This window comes from Camellia sinensis, chromosome 8, assembly GCF_055761805.1.
Source record: "Camellia sinensis isolate YWXY chromosome 8, ASM5576180v1, whole genome shotgun sequence".
Taxonomy (NCBI): Eukaryota; Viridiplantae; Streptophyta; class Magnoliopsida; order Ericales; family Theaceae; genus Camellia; species Camellia sinensis.
The window spans coordinates 9,363,519-9,382,119 of NC_138968.1; the positions used below are offsets into that span (position 1 = coordinate 9,363,519).

The 18,601-nt window shown below is 35.5% G+C and overlaps 1 protein-coding gene across 1 annotated transcript in view; it reads left to right on the top strand.

Moving 5' to 3' along the window:
• The first annotated feature begins 5,509 nt into the window (after positions 1-5,509).
• The window catches only part of LOC145796812 (WAT1-related protein At5g64700-like), a 37,639-nt gene continuing 24,547 nt past the window's right edge, over positions 5,510-18,601 (top strand). The window contains exons 1-3 of the mRNA XM_082882017.1: positions 5,510-5,700; positions 9,614-9,676; positions 11,339-11,455. Coding sequence (XP_082738143.1) covers positions 5,510-5,700; positions 9,614-9,676; positions 11,339-11,455 — 371 coding nt within the window. The remainder of the gene's footprint in view (positions 5,701-9,613; positions 9,677-11,338; positions 11,456-18,601) is intronic.

The following is an 18,601-nucleotide window of genomic DNA, read 5'->3' on the forward strand; positions in this document are numbered from 1 at the left end:
TGGTTTTGCACCAAACACTTGTGTTTTGCCTTGGAAAGGCAGGGTGAGGCTTGTAGACCATCCCCACCCACCACCGGCATTGGCTAGATGCCACCGGCTGGTTTTTGCTGCCACCGGCAATATAGTTTGCCGGCCGGCACTCTTTGTTGCCGGTCAGCACTCTTTTGTGCCGGTCGGCACTCTTTTTGGCCAAGATGGCATTTTTTGCCGGCCGATTGCTGTTCATCTGCTTTTGCAGATATTTTTGGACAGCTGTATTGCTTTTGCTCCCCTCCATACACGTGTATGGAGGGATCTCCCTCTTGCAAAGCTTGTCTTGTAAGCTTTACAAGAGGCATATAGAGAGAGGCTCTCTCTAAGGAAAAAATAGAGCTTTAGACATTTTTGAGGGAGGAAAATACAGAGGAAGCTCTGGTTTTCTAGGGTTAGGGTTAGACATACACAACCTATCTCTCTTTCCCTCTCATTTTGTACACTAGGTGTTTTGTGTCTCATTATTGCACACAAACACCTAGTGTTTCACCTTCCTCTTGGAGCTAAGGTTCTAAAGAGTGTGTTTTGAAGTTTTGGTGTTGGATTCAAGCTCAAGGAGGCCATTGGAGCATCTTTGTTGAAGAAGGCATCAAGGGTGAGATTCTAGTCCCTTTTTTCCCCATTCTTGCATCAATTTTATACTAGTCTTAGAGCTGTTTTTGTGATTATTGTATAACATAAAAAAGTTCTGTTTTTAAGCCCTCTTTGTTGTTTATTAAGAGTGTTTTGTTGTTTGAGGGTTGTTGACCACCCTTAGGCCTTGAAAGGCCTCATTTTGAGCCATTTTGTGTTAGCTCCGGGATTTTGGTGTTGAGGTCTCTTCACCACTGAAATCTTGAGGGATTTCAGTGGTGAAGATGATGCTTTGAAGTCCTAAGAATGAGAGGGCCACCCCCTCTCCTTGTTGTCCTTGAAAAGGGCATATTTTGGCCTCTCAAGGAAGCCTATGCTTGAGTGTGTGTTGAGCATGTTTGGTTTGTTTTTCACGCTTATATATCCATGATATAACATGATTTAAAGTTGGTTTTGGAACTCCATGCATGTTTAGCATAGTTGCCATGTAAAGCCTTGTTTATGCCTTAATGTGCCTTAGGTTGTTAGCCTTGTTGGAGCATGTTTTAGGCTTGTATTTGTGAAGTTTATGTGCTTATTTTGCCATGTTTTAGCTCTGTCCATAGTCGTTTGGGTTGATCTTTGCATGCATTATATAGCTCCTTTGTATTTGGGCTTGTTGGCCTTGAGTAAATGCATGTGTAGCATGCCATCTTTGCATTGTTTTGATGATTTGGAATCATCCTACATGCCATTTCAGTCCCATTTCCATGCTCGTTGGATTGCCTTGCATGTCTCTTTAATGCTTTGAAAGCATGTGTTGCAATGCTCCATGTTTTGGCCATGGTGTATGCCTTTGTATTTGGGCCATTTAGATGCCATCTAAGTAGTCCTTTAGCTTTGTTTTAACATGATAAACCTCTGATTTTGGTCCTTCTCTGCATGCCATGTTTGGTCATGTTAAGTGTAGTTCAATGCCTTATTGATTTGCTTTGAACACTTGGACCACTCTTTGCATGTTTTGGTTTGATTTATAACTTGATTTGGCATCATTTTATAACATGATTTTAGAGCTTATAATGCATGCTAATTTGTCCATGTTTCCTTCTTTCAAGTGTGCTTGAATGTTGTTTGATTTGTGCTTAAGTGTTGGCCCTTATGTGCATGTGTGTGTGCATGCCATTTAGCCCTCACTCTTTAGCACTTATTGGCTACTGTTTTAGGCCTTTTTAGAGTTGCTTAATTCATGTATAAGTCCATCTTGCCATCCATTTGCATTGCCATATGTATGCTTGCATGATTGCATAAGTGCCTTGCCATGTCACGTTGCATTCCTAGCTCGTATGCCTAGGTTGCATTGCATTTTGCATACATGCCTTGTTCCTTGAATTGGTGATAGGAATTGGGCCTAATTTGTTTGATTGGTTTACATGCATTTGAAACCAAAGTTGCATGCTTGGTTCCTTGGACCATCATGCATAGAAATACGTGATTGGTGGTCCGAGAACCGAGGCACATGTCCCTTTGAGTTATCACAGTGATAAGAGACATGGTTGATGCATACATGCCTTGAAATATGCTGCCATGCCTTGTTTTGCCCTCTGTTGCTGTGAGTTGCAGGTTCTGCAGGAATACCCTGCCGACCGGCAGTGTAATGTGCCGACCGGCACCATTTTCTCTGCCGACAGCTTCAACTTTGTGCCGATGGCCATACAACACTGCCGGTGGAAATTTCATCTAGCCGGTGATGATCCCCTCTGTCCAAGGATGTAGTCCTGAGGTTTTGACAACCTCCAGAGGAGGAAATGGAGGAAAACAGAGGCAGCTTGCGCATGGCGGCGCGCTTCTCGAGACGTTTTACTGTTTTCCTAAATTAGTTAATTTGTTAATTAATTAATTTGTAATATTTAATTAGCTTGCGTAGTTAATTAATTTGTAATATTTATTCGGTCCCTCCGAGCGAGGGCAAATCTGTAATAAGTGTGCGTGAGTGTGTGTATGTCTTCCAACCTCACGTCTTTCTTCCCTTTTATTTACCTGCTTACAATGGTAGATTAAGGCATGTTTAATTTAGCATACCTTATGCTATGCATGTGTGCATCCATGCATTTGTATTGCATGCATTAGGCTCGGTACATCACGCTAATTGCATCAATACTTCAATTCCCAAACTGAATACGTGATAATTGTGCATTTTCACATGACATGTTTAGGATAGCCGAGCCTATTCTAGTAACACTCTGTATGCGATGCATTAGGCACTTCACATGGACTTGGATCATGCATGTTTGCTAACAAGTTCTTTGTTTTGGCACGGAGTACTATGTAAGTATTTCCGCTTTAGCATATCACATGAGTGTGAATGTTACCATGACAGCATGCTTAACATGTGGCTAGATGCTTATGTGTTATAATTGCTTGAATGCCTGTGGGTGAAGGTTGGATTGTTTGAGTTGGAAAAACTCGTTGAAATCCGCATTTTAGTCTACTTGCGAGTAGCAAATTCCAAAGCATTTTCAAACCGAACGGATATGCAATGTTTATTTCCAAATTAGGCAATCTAGTCTATACTTGTTTGCTGCGCGCATAACATAGTAATTCTAGGCTAACAATTGGTTTAAGAACACATAAAGTTTTCAAAAACGGATATCACGGTTAGTAGAGGCCGGTCTTCGGACCGGGCGAAAGGGGGTGCTCATAGCTGACCTTCCCCGATCGTACCCAAGCTCCCGAGCCGAGACAACTCCGGTGATGACGGACATGTGGCCTTCGGCACCGAGTCAGGGTTTCCTAAATTCTCCCATAAAAAATATTTAGGTGGCGACTCTGTATCTGGCAAAGCAGTCCATGTTTGGCGCTACTTTTTCAAAAATCTGTTTCTCAAAACGATTTGCCAGATTTGGACTCTTTGGTTCAGATTTGGAACCGTGACACAAATCGAGTCCGAACTGTAGCAACGAGGCCCACGCGGGCGCTGTTACAGTGGCAAGAGGAGAGTTATGGGACAGTGTATGAAGGCTAAAAGGTGGTTGTAGTGGTGAGATATTGGAGATAGGGGATGTATTGGTCCCAGGGGTTAAGGAGGGAGGGAGGGTGGTGGTGGTGGTGGTGGTGGTGGGTTACTATTGAGAAAAAGGGTTCATAGTGTGAGAGAGCGTCGTTGATGGTAAAAGAGGAAGGGGGTTTCTAGTGTGGGAGGGAGGTTGCTAACAAGGGAGGGGGGGCTAGGGATTGGTGGTAAGAGGTGGTGATTGGGGTGTGAGATTTAGGAATAAGAATATCTATGGAATTAAGGGGACACATAAAAATAAATAAATTTTGAAAAGGGAATATAATTTTTAAAAAGGGCAAATTACATATACACCCCTCCAGGTTTGGTTAAATTACAGATACCCCCCTGAGGTTTCGAAAATTACATCCCGCCCCCTGAGGTTTGTATTTTCATAACAATTTACACCCTGAGGTTTATATTTCATAACAAATTACCCCCTAATTTCTTATGCAAATATAGCATTCAGGGGGGAATTCGTAATTTCTCAAACCTCAGGGGGGTATCTGTAATTTTGTCAAACCTGAAGGGGTGTATATGTAATTTGCCCTTTTAAAAAATAGGTGAATGAAGAGTGTTTTTTTTTTTTTATTGGTGAAAATTGAAACTCCTGGAATGACTAGATGACGTCATTGTGCTTCACCTAGTGGATTGATAAAACACAAATTCCAAAAATGGAAGGAGACAGAAGTAAATTGATACGGGACATCAATTCTAAAACACGGATCACATTCATCCCAAGTACATGTACATGATTAATTCATGTTATAAATTTAATTTGAATGCAAAACTAGAAAATGGCAAGTCATCATCACATTCATCCCTAGTAAAAGTATTTAAAAATAAAATGTATGGTGTTAATTCAAATTTAGTTGGGAGATTTTTTTTTAAATCTTATTTTTAATATTTATATACTAATTAGTTCAAGTTAATTTCTAATAGCCCATTTACTTCTATAGTTATCCAAAAGAACAAAAATCCCAACTTTAGATTTAGCATAAAAAATATAAACTAAATCTATATTTTATGAGAAAATCACAAACTTTAGTAAAAAAAATAGAAACTAAATCTATATTTTAAGAGAAAACCACTTTAGTTTGAATATTTACCCATTTGAATAAGAATCTACATATATTAGGAGAAAATCCTAGAAGTTAATAAATATCCTATTTAAAATCCTACTCTTTTAAAATTATGGAAGCTAATAACTATTCTACTTCATACTTTCACACTTTTTTATAATGTGAAAATTGAAAAATAACGTAATATAAAATCTAAATGAAAATCAAAATACAATCTGAATGTTCACAGTAAATAACAAATATACAACTAATATTCGAAAAAACAAAACACATATCAAAGTACAATATGAATGTTCACAATAAATAATAAATATACAACTAGCCTTTAAAGAAATAAACTTATACCAAAATACAATCTGAATATTGAAAATTTACAATTAACATACAATTACCGTTAAAAAAACTAAATTCATACCAATTCACACTGCAATGTGAAAATATAGAACAAAATTGAAAAAAGTGAAAGTTTACTATTTCGATGGTTCAAAGATAACAAAAAAATGGGACACAAGAATACTAAAGGCTTATTGATTTATAAGTTTTCTAATAGGATTTATAGTTAAATTTTTTTTATTTTTTATTTATAATTTTATTATTAATTAGTGATATGACATTAAATTTTTACAATCTTTGGTAATGTAATCCCAATAGTGGCAGATGTAACAAATCTCTGTATCTTATTTATGATTAACCAACTACATTTAAACCCATCTCAACCCTTCACATTATTGGCAGTTCAAACGCTGGGCAGTGTGTCTACTTTCTTTTTTCTCACACACAGACAGACACACAGATGGGGTTGAAGAAATGGGTAGAGGAGTCAAGACCATTTTTGAGCATGTTAATGGTACAAGTGTTCGGAACGGTGTTGCAACTGCTGATTAGGGTTGTACTTAGTGAGGGTACCTTCATTTTTGCTCTCGTGGCCTACCGTCATGTTGTGGGTGCTGTATGTGTTGCTCCTTTTGCTTTCTTCTTCGAAAGGTATTTGTCTTGTTATATAGTCAGGTAATTATATATCATGCATTGTTTACACTTCCTTTGAATCATGAGGTGAAAAAAGAAAGTAGAGAAATTATTATAAATTTTTTTTTTTTGTGGGGGATGAATACTGATTGAAAGATGCTATATATGTTTTTTTTTTCCCCCAAAAATTATAAAAAAAAATAATTAAGATTTGACTTTTATAACAAAATAAATACTGATTTTTTTATTTTTTCAATTTAAACTCTTAAATTTTGATTTATTTTCAATATGAATCATTTTTTTTTTTTAATTTTCGTTAAGTAAAACAAAGAAAAAATGATATTTTAATCATTAAACTTAATGAAAAATAATATTTTAGATATTTTATGTATACTTATATTGAGTTTAATAACAAAAATATTTTTTTTCATCTGTGTTACTAAGGTTTAAATTGACAAAATTAAAAACTCATAGTTTGTTTTGTTATAATGCTTAAACCATGGGAATTTTTTTATATTTGTCCCTTCTTTTTTTGCTTTATATTTGGAATGGTAATTTTTTTTTTGTAAAGAGTAATTTTGATTTTCTTACAAATCTCATCACTTTTTGGTGAGAAAACAGAACTTAAAAGTTTTAAAAGATTTGTTTTTCTCACAGTTTCTTTTCTTTTTCTTTTTTCTTTTTTTCCCTTTTTACCGAGGCCCTCAATCCAAACAAAATGTTAATATATTTGTTTATTTATACTATTATATAAGTAACAACGTTGTGCTAGCATATTTTTCTTAATTTTAACCATTTGAAAATAAATTTACCATTTGAAATCCTAATCTATTTTTCTCAATTTTTAAAATTTTAAAAATATAAAAATACACATGTCAATGAATAATTGATCATTGGTAATATGATTAATGTGGTAGTATATTTGACATTTAAACTTAACTATTTAAAAACATTTTATATGAAAACTAACTTTTTTGCCAAAATTCAAAGTACCAAATGCATGTCATTACTGTTTCATTGACCACTAAATGTTTTTCGAATTCCCTTAAATCATGATATTTTCTAAAAAATAAGCTAAGTTATATTTTATAGAGGAGGATCCCTTCCGATCCAGATTTTGAATTTGAAGGTGTTGTTTAGGCATGTGGGATTCACTACAGGTTCCATTTTGATGATCCAAATCGGTCCCATTTTGATGATTCAAATCGTTCATTTTGTTATGCACTTTGTATAGCCATACCAAAAAATTGGTCTTTTTTTGGGTGAATAAAAAAAAAGCTAATTAGATCAATTCAATAATTGTAACTTATTCAATTTATTGTGTTTTTAACTAAGAAAAAATTGGTATTTTAAAAATAAACTGTACATTCTTTTTGATTAAAAATGCGATAAATTGAATAAATTACAATTATCGAAACAATCTGATTTTTTGTGTGGATGAAATACACAAAATATCGGACAAAATAAACGATTTGAATCATTGAAACGGGACCCGTGATGGCCCCACATGTCCGAACAGTGCCCCTCCATATTTTATAATCTAAAAATACACATGTTACAAAGTAACAAAATCAATCAATATTATTTTTTCATTATTATTAAATTTTATCAAACATAACATTTTCAATTTTTTTTTTATCAAACATAACATTTTTTTCTGCTAAAATTCATTTATCTATCTATTATTCATTGTCATATTTGGTGATCATTCTAAAAGGATTGCCTCAAATTATGTTGATTCAACATTTTTTTTTTTTTCAAATAGATTGCAATTTTTACTGGACATTAATTAACTATTTTAAACTCCCTTTTAAATCAAATTTCAAGAATTTCTAATTAATATCCGCTTGAACCTGCGATTCTTTTTTCACTTTCAATTCATAAGAAAAAAAATATAATATCATGTTTAACTACATATCATATAATCGCACAAAATAATTATATACCCCATTCTCATAAATTTAATAATGAACATTTTAAAAATATCTTACATTCAATATACCCCACCTAACCTACTAAGTTATTAATTAACTCTGAGTAATGTTAGGTATTTTAAATATTTTACCAATATTTTTATTAGATATCTCACATGAGTATGAGATTTACATGGAATCTATATGGTGTGAGTTCTACACCCATATAAAATATTTGATAAAAATGTTAATAAAACATTTGAGGTCTCTAACATTTTTCATTAACTATATGCCAACTTTTGTTTCATAGTTAATTTTCACACAATTTTATAAGAAACTTTTTTCTAATAAAAAATTATATATTTACTTTTAAAGTTATGTTATTTTTTTGTTAGTCATATTTTAATGGTATTGGCGGCCACGATAATGAAAATGGTAGTAATTGTGGTAAGATACTAGTGACAATGAGATGGTGGTGATATGGTGACGGATAATGATTTGTAATGATGATAATGATAGTAGTGGTGGTAAAAATTAGGACCCCCACAGATTCCCACCCCCACCACCCCCATACACACGTGGGGGTTGGTGAGTGGGGGAGCAGAAAAAAAAAATAATAATAATTTGACCAATCAAAATTCAAAGGGGGTCGTGGGGGTGGCTTTCAAAAGGGGTCGCAGTCTTTTTTCAAATAGTAATAACAATGGAGATTGTGATGGTGATGTCATAATATGGAAGGTCCCTATAACTACCATTGTTGTCATATTCATTGTTATATTGTTATTACATAGTGTGATATTGATAATATAGTTGCGGTAATTGCCAAGATAGTAGTAAAGTGATAGTGGTTGCGATGGAGGCAACAATGTAATGGTGGGTAGTGATAGTAATAGTGATGGTTTTGGTATTGGTTGTGTGGTAATGATGTCGATAGTTGTGGTATGGAGAGGATGGGAGTGTTAATATTATTAGCAACGGTAGTGATAATAAAGTAATAGTGATTGTGGCATTAATGATATTGTAATAGTGGTGTGGCTGGGATAATGATGGTGCCATAGTGATTGTGTGGTAGTGAAGTAATAGTGGCGATGACAGTAGTAATATAGTGGTAGTGATTTTGATAGTGTTGGTTGAGTAATAGTGATACCTCAATACTGACATAAATATAAGAACTTTAAAATTTTACCATCAAATATAAATAAAATATCTATTTTTTAAAATTTAAATCTCTCTTTGAGGATGCAAGAATATAAATAGTACAAATTCAATTATCAAACGCGCTTAAAATTGCGCATTAAATACATTTATCTTTAAATGATAAATTCGATTATTAAACTATTTTTAATGAATAGTGTTATATGCACTAATTAGTGTACTATTAGTGCACTAACACTAATTATGACATTATGATTGAACACATTCATTATACAAATTATAAATACCAAAAATATTTTAAATTATGCCACATCATCAATTGGTACACTAATTAGTGCACTAATTGATGCATATAGCATTAGTCGTTTCTACTAATCTCTTAAAATTATTAGTTGCATTTATTATATAGAAAATATTAAACACAAATATTTTTACGGTAGTGCTACATGCACCAATTAATGTACACACTAGTGCATCAACTAGTGTTATGCCATTATTACTAATTCCACCTATTAATACAAATTTCAAATACCCAAAGACTAATGTTATATGGATCAATTAGTGCACTAACTAGTGTACTAATTGATGATGTGGCACAATTTAAATGTTTTTAGTATTTATAATTTGTCTAATGAGTAGAGTCAATAATAAAGTCATAACTAATGTTAGTACACTAATTAGTATATGTAATACAACTCATATTCAAAATCTCTAAAATTATGCCATATCATCTGATAATATACTAATTAATATATATAGCATTACTCTTGTTAAGATTTTATTTTGTTTAATTTCCGTGCATAAACGAGTTCTCTGCTTACATGTACAAGTATTGAAATGGTGTGTCCTTAATCTAATTGCAGAGGCAAAGGAAAGAAGTTGAGCTGCTTGGTTTGCTTCTGGCTCTTCATGAACGCATTAACTGGGTAAACAATGTATTTTTGAATAATGCTACTATATAAATTAATAAATGTTATATATTTTTTTTAGTTATTAAATATGATACTTATTATATTATTAAATTGAAGAATCTCGTGTTTTGCTAACATTTTTTATTGCATAACACGTTTGAGAAAAGTTTCTAATCTTACAAAAGGAATTACTCCATTTATTAAAATTTGCTACAAAAAGTAATTTATAATCTAGATTCATTTTTCATGTGGGATTTACATAAAAAATAATTACTCCATTTATTTTTCATCCTCTATTGTATTTGTTTATATTAAATATTTTCATTAAACATATTTTTTGCATTACAAGGTCTAAAAATATAAATATAATTTATATATTTTTTTTAAATTTTTGTTAAAAATTATTTGATCAACATTTTATTTTATGAGTTTTATGAATTATTTGTACAATATTTATGACATTACCCCAAACTATTTCATATATCAGGTAATGTATTAATTATATTGATTTAATTTTTATAACTGTTTATTATTTATTCAATCATAAAAATCATTTAAGTATATTTTCTTAATTGTACAAATTATATCAACCAATAAAATTATTTAAAATAACAATCAAACAAATATTACACTATGGCTCTGTTTGTTGCGACGTAAAATATTTTACACAATTTTTTTTTCTTATAAATTGATTTTACACAAAAAAACAGAGAAGCTTTTGTTTTTGTTTTTTGGTGTTTGGTTGATACTTGAAACAAAAATATTTCATTGCCTAAAAGAGAAATTTTAATTCAATAAAGTGTCATTTATGACTTTTTAATGAGTTAAGATACTTATTTAAAAAGGCATTCTGAGAGTCAACTTTGTAACATTTGATTTACAAAATTTTTAAAGGTAATCATTTTTGAAAAAAATATTGCAAAAATATTTTCCTTAAAAAATGTTTTACTTACTTTTTATCCAACCAAACAACGGAAAATGAGTAAAATATATTTGACAAAAATATTTTATATCAAAACAAATGGAGCCTAAGATCCTTTTTTCCTTCTTTTTTTTGGTACTAAGATCGTAATTATATAGCTCAAAATTGTATAATAATTGAGTTAAATTAAAAAAATATTGATATAATTTTTTTTTATTGTTATTTTTCATAATGTTTATCGACATCGCCGATCCTAAGCTTGTGTAAAGGAGGAGGGTTGTGTGTTAAGTAGCTAGCAGTCAACACGTAAAAAAATCCACTCGGATTCTTTATGAATATGAATTCTACTTTGAATCGATTAAATGCTAAGTGGTTTTCTGTAAGTGACGTGTTGCTCCTACTTCTGATAGAGAAGAATTGATTCATATAGTTGATTCCATTTGATAGGACTCAAGCCTTGATTTGGTTTGGTTTGATTTGATTTGATTTGATTATTTTTTGTAATGCTTAGGTAAGAATTTATCATTTTTCAAAATCTTTTTATTCTACCCTAAATTTCTGATTTCATCTCTGTCCTCTCATATGCACTATTTAATCAACATTACCTCCCTCAATGTCTAATGACTTATCGGCGCAACATTAAGATCGATTGCAATAATATTATGATCATCAAATTTAATGGTAGTACAATATGACAATATTAGAAGGATAAAATTTATTACCTAAAGATTTTGTGGATGCTACGGATGATGCAGGATATCAATAACTATGGTATTCTTCTACTATGGATTACGGGACACCACAGCCTCGTACGCGGTAAACTTCCTCAATCTCGTCCCAATCGTCACCTTTCTCTTCTCCATCATTGCCGGGTGGGTAAGATGTTAGTAAATTTAATCTTAGCACATTATTACAGTTTCATTTTTATAACATTTTATCATATAATACAATTTTAAAATCTCTAATAAAAATAGTCTAATTTTCCATCCAATCTCTAAGCCGTCTTATTTTACTTGCATTACAGATGTTTCATATATGTTCCCGGATAGAATTCATAAATTATCTAGTAGGTCTGGTGCATCATGTATCAGTGTGTCCACCTATAATTCCACCATATTGTTTGTTTTTTAGACCATATAATTATTAGACCCCATATTATTATATCGGTACACAGTTAATAATAAATTTTAAGAATACAAGATATTTACTCAAGGGTTGGTTGGATCAGAGGGTGTTGTTCGAGTCTCATTTTGATGATTTGAGCTTAGAAATGGCAAAATTACCAGATTTGATTATCGGGCACGTTTTCATAAATCTCTTTTTACCTACTTATGTTCCACTTAGTTCACATTATTTTCTTATATTTCAATAAGTTCTATGGGTGACATAATTATCAAAATACCCTTAATAATATTTACATTTACAGTATGAATGTTTCGTGATGTGAATGTTCACACCGTCAATATGAATGTTCACATCGTCAATGTAAATGTTCACACCATCAATATGAATGTTAATATGTCAGTGTGAATGTTCATATTGTTAATGTGAACATTCACACATTACCAAATTATTAACCGTTCAAAAAATATTTGTAAGGGTAGAATGTCCATAAAATATTTTAAATATGAGAATTAAGATTTGGTAGATCAATTGTTCAAATAATAGGACTTATTGGAATACAAGAATATCTTATGGACTAATTGAGATACAAACATTTAAAAAAAAAATTCTAATAAATATTCCAAAAATAATTGTCGATTTTAATATTAACAAAACATTTGAGAGAGCATTGATAAAGAGCTAAAGAATAAGGATAAGTAGGTCAAAATTGTCAAGATAATGATAAAATATGAAATTATATCATTAAAGTTAAGTTTAAAATCATAAATACACACCTAATACCAGAACAAAATTAAAACAATAATGATTCATCCCATTAAAAATATCACCACTAATAGCACTAATGCATTAAAAAAGTAAAAAAAAAAAAAAAATACAACTCCAAGACCAAAACATCACATCATTAATGGCGAGACCTACTGCCACCTAATTAGTGCTCCCAACCATTTTTCAAATTAAAAAATAAAAACAAAAATGCCCCTGTTGCCATCCCAATCCGAGCTATTCATTGCATCATTTTTTTATTTTTTATTTTAAATTTTTTATTGATAAACACAATATGATTATCGAATCAACTTAATTTTTTTCATAAATAATAGGGCGAATTAAACTAACAGTCCCCTATAGTTTGGAACTTGTATCACTTTGATCTCTGACTTTTCAATTGTGACACATTTGACCTTGAATTTTGAATCTTGTTTCAAATAAATTGCTCAATTTCAAGGGCAAGTCGTCAATTGATAAAATATAAACTAATTTGACAAAAATAAATATCAAAAAAATATTTTTGAATTTTAAAAAATTATTTTTACCCATCAAAGATAAAATTATGTAAAATTGATAAATATTTTACACATTTATTTATTTATTTATTTTACTAAATTAATTTTTATTATGTGTTTTGATGATGATCATGTAATGGATGATTGTTTTTATTTTTGTTTTTATTTTCATTAAATTAGTTTCTATTTTTACAAAAGTCAAATATGCTGATAACTTTGTGTACGGGGGATAAGTATTCGATAACGCCCGTACTCCTTGCGTCCAAGCTCCGCTTCTATCTGATTAACTTGCGAACACAACGGTGGTGTGTTGTCCGACGGTCAAGTTAGCACACACTCAGAGAGAGAGAGAGAGAGAGAGAGAGAGAGAGAGAAAAGCTGGATCAATGTTAAAGTTTCTCTCACCGACTGATGTTCCATTGCAAGCATGGGGGGCACAGGCATGCTTATATACCTTCTCCGCTTGCCTCTGCATCCATTCGCTGTCTGATGCGTGAACCTGCTCTCCCTTTCCATTTCCCCACGCATCAGCTCAAATTCAGCTAACACCACCTAATTGAACCACCAAATAGCATTGGCACGAATGGACAGCCCGGCGGCCCTAACCCAGCCTCCTACGACCGTGCTACTATGCGAGACGACCAGTGCTCTTCACCGGGCTCCATTACGACCGAGCTTAGTACCACTCCGCTACGGTCGAGCTTGTGCTTCGTTGAATTGATCCGCGGAGGACCTCACTCGCCAATCTAAACGTGCGACCGATGGAGACTAGGCTAACAGAGAATCATCTCGGCTGGATAAGGTCTGGAACTTCAACCGAGCAAACTTTCCTCGGCACAGCCTAGCCCAGCTCGACCCAAACACGCTCGGACCTCCTTCAACTTGGCCAAAACTGTGACCCATGGCAGGATTATGAAATCTCCCTCTCAATTGCCCCTTAATTCCGTCCGCGCAAGCGTGACTGGGATTACATGCTTCGGCCGTGGTCGTCCTCCTGCCCGGCCGCATGCCACAAAACAATAACCGCGTTGAGCCCTATGCCCGGTCTTTGACTTGCTCGGTTAGCGCCTCAACTTACCAACCCGTCTTTTCAATACTGACGCTGTATTCATGACGGACACGCGTTACTTACTCACTGGCCTCGAACGGCCACCCCATGCCGTCTTTTCACACTGGAATTTTGGCGCTCCTTTTTCCTTCTTATAGTCGTTACTTGCCCCTTACTCATTTCTTCTTCGCTATTCATCTCATTCTGTAAAAACCAACCTGCGATCGAGAGCTCTCGCCCTTACTCATTCTATTGAGATCAGAGTGCCTACGCAAGTACGTTCCACACTGCCGTCGCCGCTGAGGGCCTCCGTCCCACTGCTTCGAGTTACCGTCAATGCCCTAACTAGTAAGTTCTCAAACTTCCATTTTTTCTTCATTTGTTACTCATGTCCTCTAGGTCTGCGATTGTCATAGTCGTGTTTAGGGCACGATAGCGAGTAGATTTTAGGACGTAATCCCCAAGATCTATCCTTGTCCCTTCTTCCCCGACTGTTCTTCATTTTCTGTGATGAACACGCGAGGATCTAGGGCAAACCGCGCTCCCCGACCTCATTTGATCCCCAAAAATACAAGAACCGAGCAAGTTTGCAGTCTGTTGGGTAGGAATTTGTCTGACAGAATGCTAGGTCGCTCGACCGGGCTAATATCTGGTCCGCTTGGGCGACTGAGCTTCTGGGTACACAATAGTGACCGAGGTGCTGCTACACTTCCTGCGACCGGGTTAAAGTGGAGCTCATTTGCGCAACTGCGCTGCTACTCACACTTGACTTTTACTGCAGAGTCCTAGGGGGCCAGACACCAGCACTAGGGCTCTCAACGGTCGAGCAGCCAATGCACTAAACTTTGCCAAACCAAAATCGCCGTGCTGAAACAGGCCGGCTTCACATGGGGCGTTACCGCTTCCTCGTTGACACGCCGGTCACACTAGCCGCGCTCCGGGAAGAATATGGCGTCCCTGCAGACGTACATCTCGAGCTCGATGCAGAGGACACCACCTCATGAGGCAGACTAGACCAATGCCCCTTCACCGTGCTTTCCGTAATTGAAGGCGGCCTACGTTTCCCGGTTCAACCCTTAATGTGTGAGTTCCTGAGGCGCACCAGGCAAGCGCTAACACAAGTTTCAACCAACACCTTCAGACTAATAAATGAGGTAACCGAACTGAACAACCGGCTTGGCCTGAACCTAGGATTAGCCGAGATTTTACGCCAGTACACCCTCGGGCATACAGGCGACGGGCTTAACTACTACCTAAAGATACCGGGCAAGGAAAAGCTTATAACCGGCACCCCAGATAAAGATATGCACGACAACGATTTTTTCTGAGTATCAGGGAATTACAAAACAGTTGATGTGCCCAGCTGGTACATCAGCAAGAACTTCGGTTCGACATGTAAGCCGTGCTCACAGCTCGATCAAACTACCTTGCTTTACTATTCTATACTAATGTCTTTTTTCCTTTGCAGCTATCGAAGCCTTGCAAGCGAACTACAACCTAAACGAGGCTGCCATCAGAACTGCCCTGCGGTATCGTAACCGAGATTGCCACAACCTTCTCGGCTATGTATCGAGCTATAGATACACAGCTCCCCGTCGGAGTAGAGTTACAGACTTTCTCCGAGCACTGTCTCCACCACCCGATCCGACACTACCAGTCGTGCCACTAATCTGGTTAACCGAAGAAGAAGAGATGGCCAAACGGAGATGTATCAAAAATCTGATCACCGCCACGTCCACCGAGGTGCCAAGCATACCTCACCGTGCCACTGTTGCCGGTCAAACATCTGGGACGGTGATTGCTTTGGTGTCGACTGCTGCGACGCAGACCAGCAAAGACAGTCGCAGAGCCGAGAAAAGGCCTCGGCCCACTGACCCAACAGCTGAGCTGTCACGACCCAAACCCGCCCCTATGGGTTTAGCACCGTAACCGGCCAATAATCTGTGATTACCGATGGCCTGCTTGACAGTAAAGACAGTAATACAGAGTACAGGGGCTGGCGGAAGCCAAAACAGTAAATAAAAGATGTCCAATGAGCTGTGAAAATCTGAATGCCAAAAGATTTTTCTGCACATATTCATATTCAAAACCATAACAGTATATACATACATCATATACAGGCATTCAGGTTAGGGACCAAATCCCTACCATGACAGTACAGTACAAGTCTCATACAGTCTATACAAAACAGAAACAGGGAGAATCTAAAACACCCCAAAATAACCTTAGCTTGAGCACACTTGGAACCTCGAGGTGAGGCACAATGGTTGGCTTGACAAAAAGGGAGTAAACCCGACACTCCTAGCATCGATCTGGTGCCTGAACACCTACATATAAATATAAACAGTAAGCTAAAGCCCAGTGAATAACAATTGTGTAAAGAGGTTAAGAATGAATGTCATTTTAGTCATTAAACAGTCATATCAGTCATTTAGAAACCATAGCAGGCATATGTGGTACATCCAATAGCAAGACAGTACAGTAGGTCTTAATAGACCGAACAGTCAGTTGATAGCCATCATAACAGTAAACAGTAATGGTTCCAAAAATGGGAATCGACAGAAATCTCTGTAACAATAGCAGTAACAGTACAATAATAGTAGATTGCTATGGATGCCACGAATTCAGTTCATAAGTAGGACAAACATTCATTTAGTAAGAAATATCATTTCAGAAAGTAGTACAGTTGATCATTCAAAAAATATTCATGATTGAACATATCTTTACAACATTGTTACTCACAGAGTACTGGGCTACAGAGACGCTAGTGAGCGTCCTCGGATACCAACTCTACACAGTTACAGAATGAACACACACTAAGTTACACACTTGGGAATCAATGACTTAGTCCCTATCTTGTCTTGGTGTGGTTCTACATCAATATCCTCATTAAGATGCCTTAAACATGGCCGAGGAATGCCTAGGATGGAAAGAGGATGCAAAGATGCATTTTAAAACACTTTTCAAAATTTTCAGAAAACAGGGGTCTCGCTCGAGCGTGGCTTTCTACGCTCAAGCGGACATGCAGACAAAGGATCTCCGCTCGAGCAGACATGCATTCTTTCGCTCGAGCAGACTATAAACTCAAGCAAAAGTACTGGATGCATAAAAATCACGCTCGATGGGCGCTCGATCCACGCTCGAGCGTGAGACTCAGGTCCTCGCTTGAGCATGAACTCTCTCGCTCGAGGGGACTGTAAACATATAAAAAGTACTGGATACACGCATTTCACGCTCGAGCGTTACTTTCCTCTCTCGATCGGGATGCATGTACTCAGAGTGTACGCTCGAGCGTGGAGTCTTACACTCGAGCGTGGGTCCAAAATCTGGAATTTTCAGATTGAACCTCCAAGCTCAAATTCAACATTTAAAGCATCAAATTTGATTCTTTTGAGCCAATTTTCTGGAAAACACTTTAAAACTCATAATATGACATATTTCAAAGATCAATTTGCAAAATCAAAGCCCAAAGGTAGTTCAATTAAACACAAATCCAACAAAACTTCATGAACATAATGTATATGTAACATGCAAGTAATCAATTGAAATCAAAGCTTCAAATACTTGATCAAATGAGTCAATTCACTCAAAAACATGATGAATTCATGAACTATAACCCAAATATGGACATGCATGTGTGGATTCTATGAAAACAACCTTAAAATCCAAGAATGTAAACATGCATGCATGGATTACTACTCAATTCAACATTTTGAACCAATTCTTGAATTAGATCACTAATGACTCATGAACCATGCAAGAACCAACTAGAATTCATAAACTAAAAGATAAATATCCTACCTTAGGTCCTCAATTCCAAGTCTAGAAGCTCAATTATGCAATCTACTCTTCAATTCTTCTAATTCTCAAGCAAATTTTGATGAACTCAAGCTTGCTTCCAACTCTCTAGCTCTCTCTCACGTTTTTGGTCTCTAGAGGAAATGAATGGCATATCAACCATGAGGGAAGTAGAAAAAGAATGGTCTAGGATTGTCCAGTAAGTGGCAATTTGGTAATAAAGTCAAACTAATGTAATTTAACCTTATTTAATCTTATTTAATTGTTCCAAATCAAATTTAAATTAAACCTACCATAAAATCACATAAATTCTAATTAGCATGAAATACCAGTCAATTTCTGATTCGGCCGCCGATAAGGCCTTCAATTTACAGTTTGAAACTTAAAACATGAACAGATAAATCAATGGCAAATAGATAGGAACGCACTAAAACAACATACACACACAATCAGTTCAGAATTTCAGTCTAACCAGTTACTTATCATGTTCAGTCACAGTTTAGCAGTAATCAGTGGCGAGGGTTGTCACACGAGCTCATTGCAGAGCTGAGCACCGAGCAACCTGTAGATACATTTGAGCCAACGCCACCATGGCAGCCGCTGTTGAAGCACCGAGGTAAGGAGATCCCGGCCAACGCCTCAGTCAAAGGCGACAAAGAATATCTCCTGGCTTTTGACCTAACAAAAGCCCTACTCTTGTCGAGTGACGTGACCGGCAGCGACCATGTGCCCGACACCTGGCTCATTAAATCCTCGGTTAAGTCTAT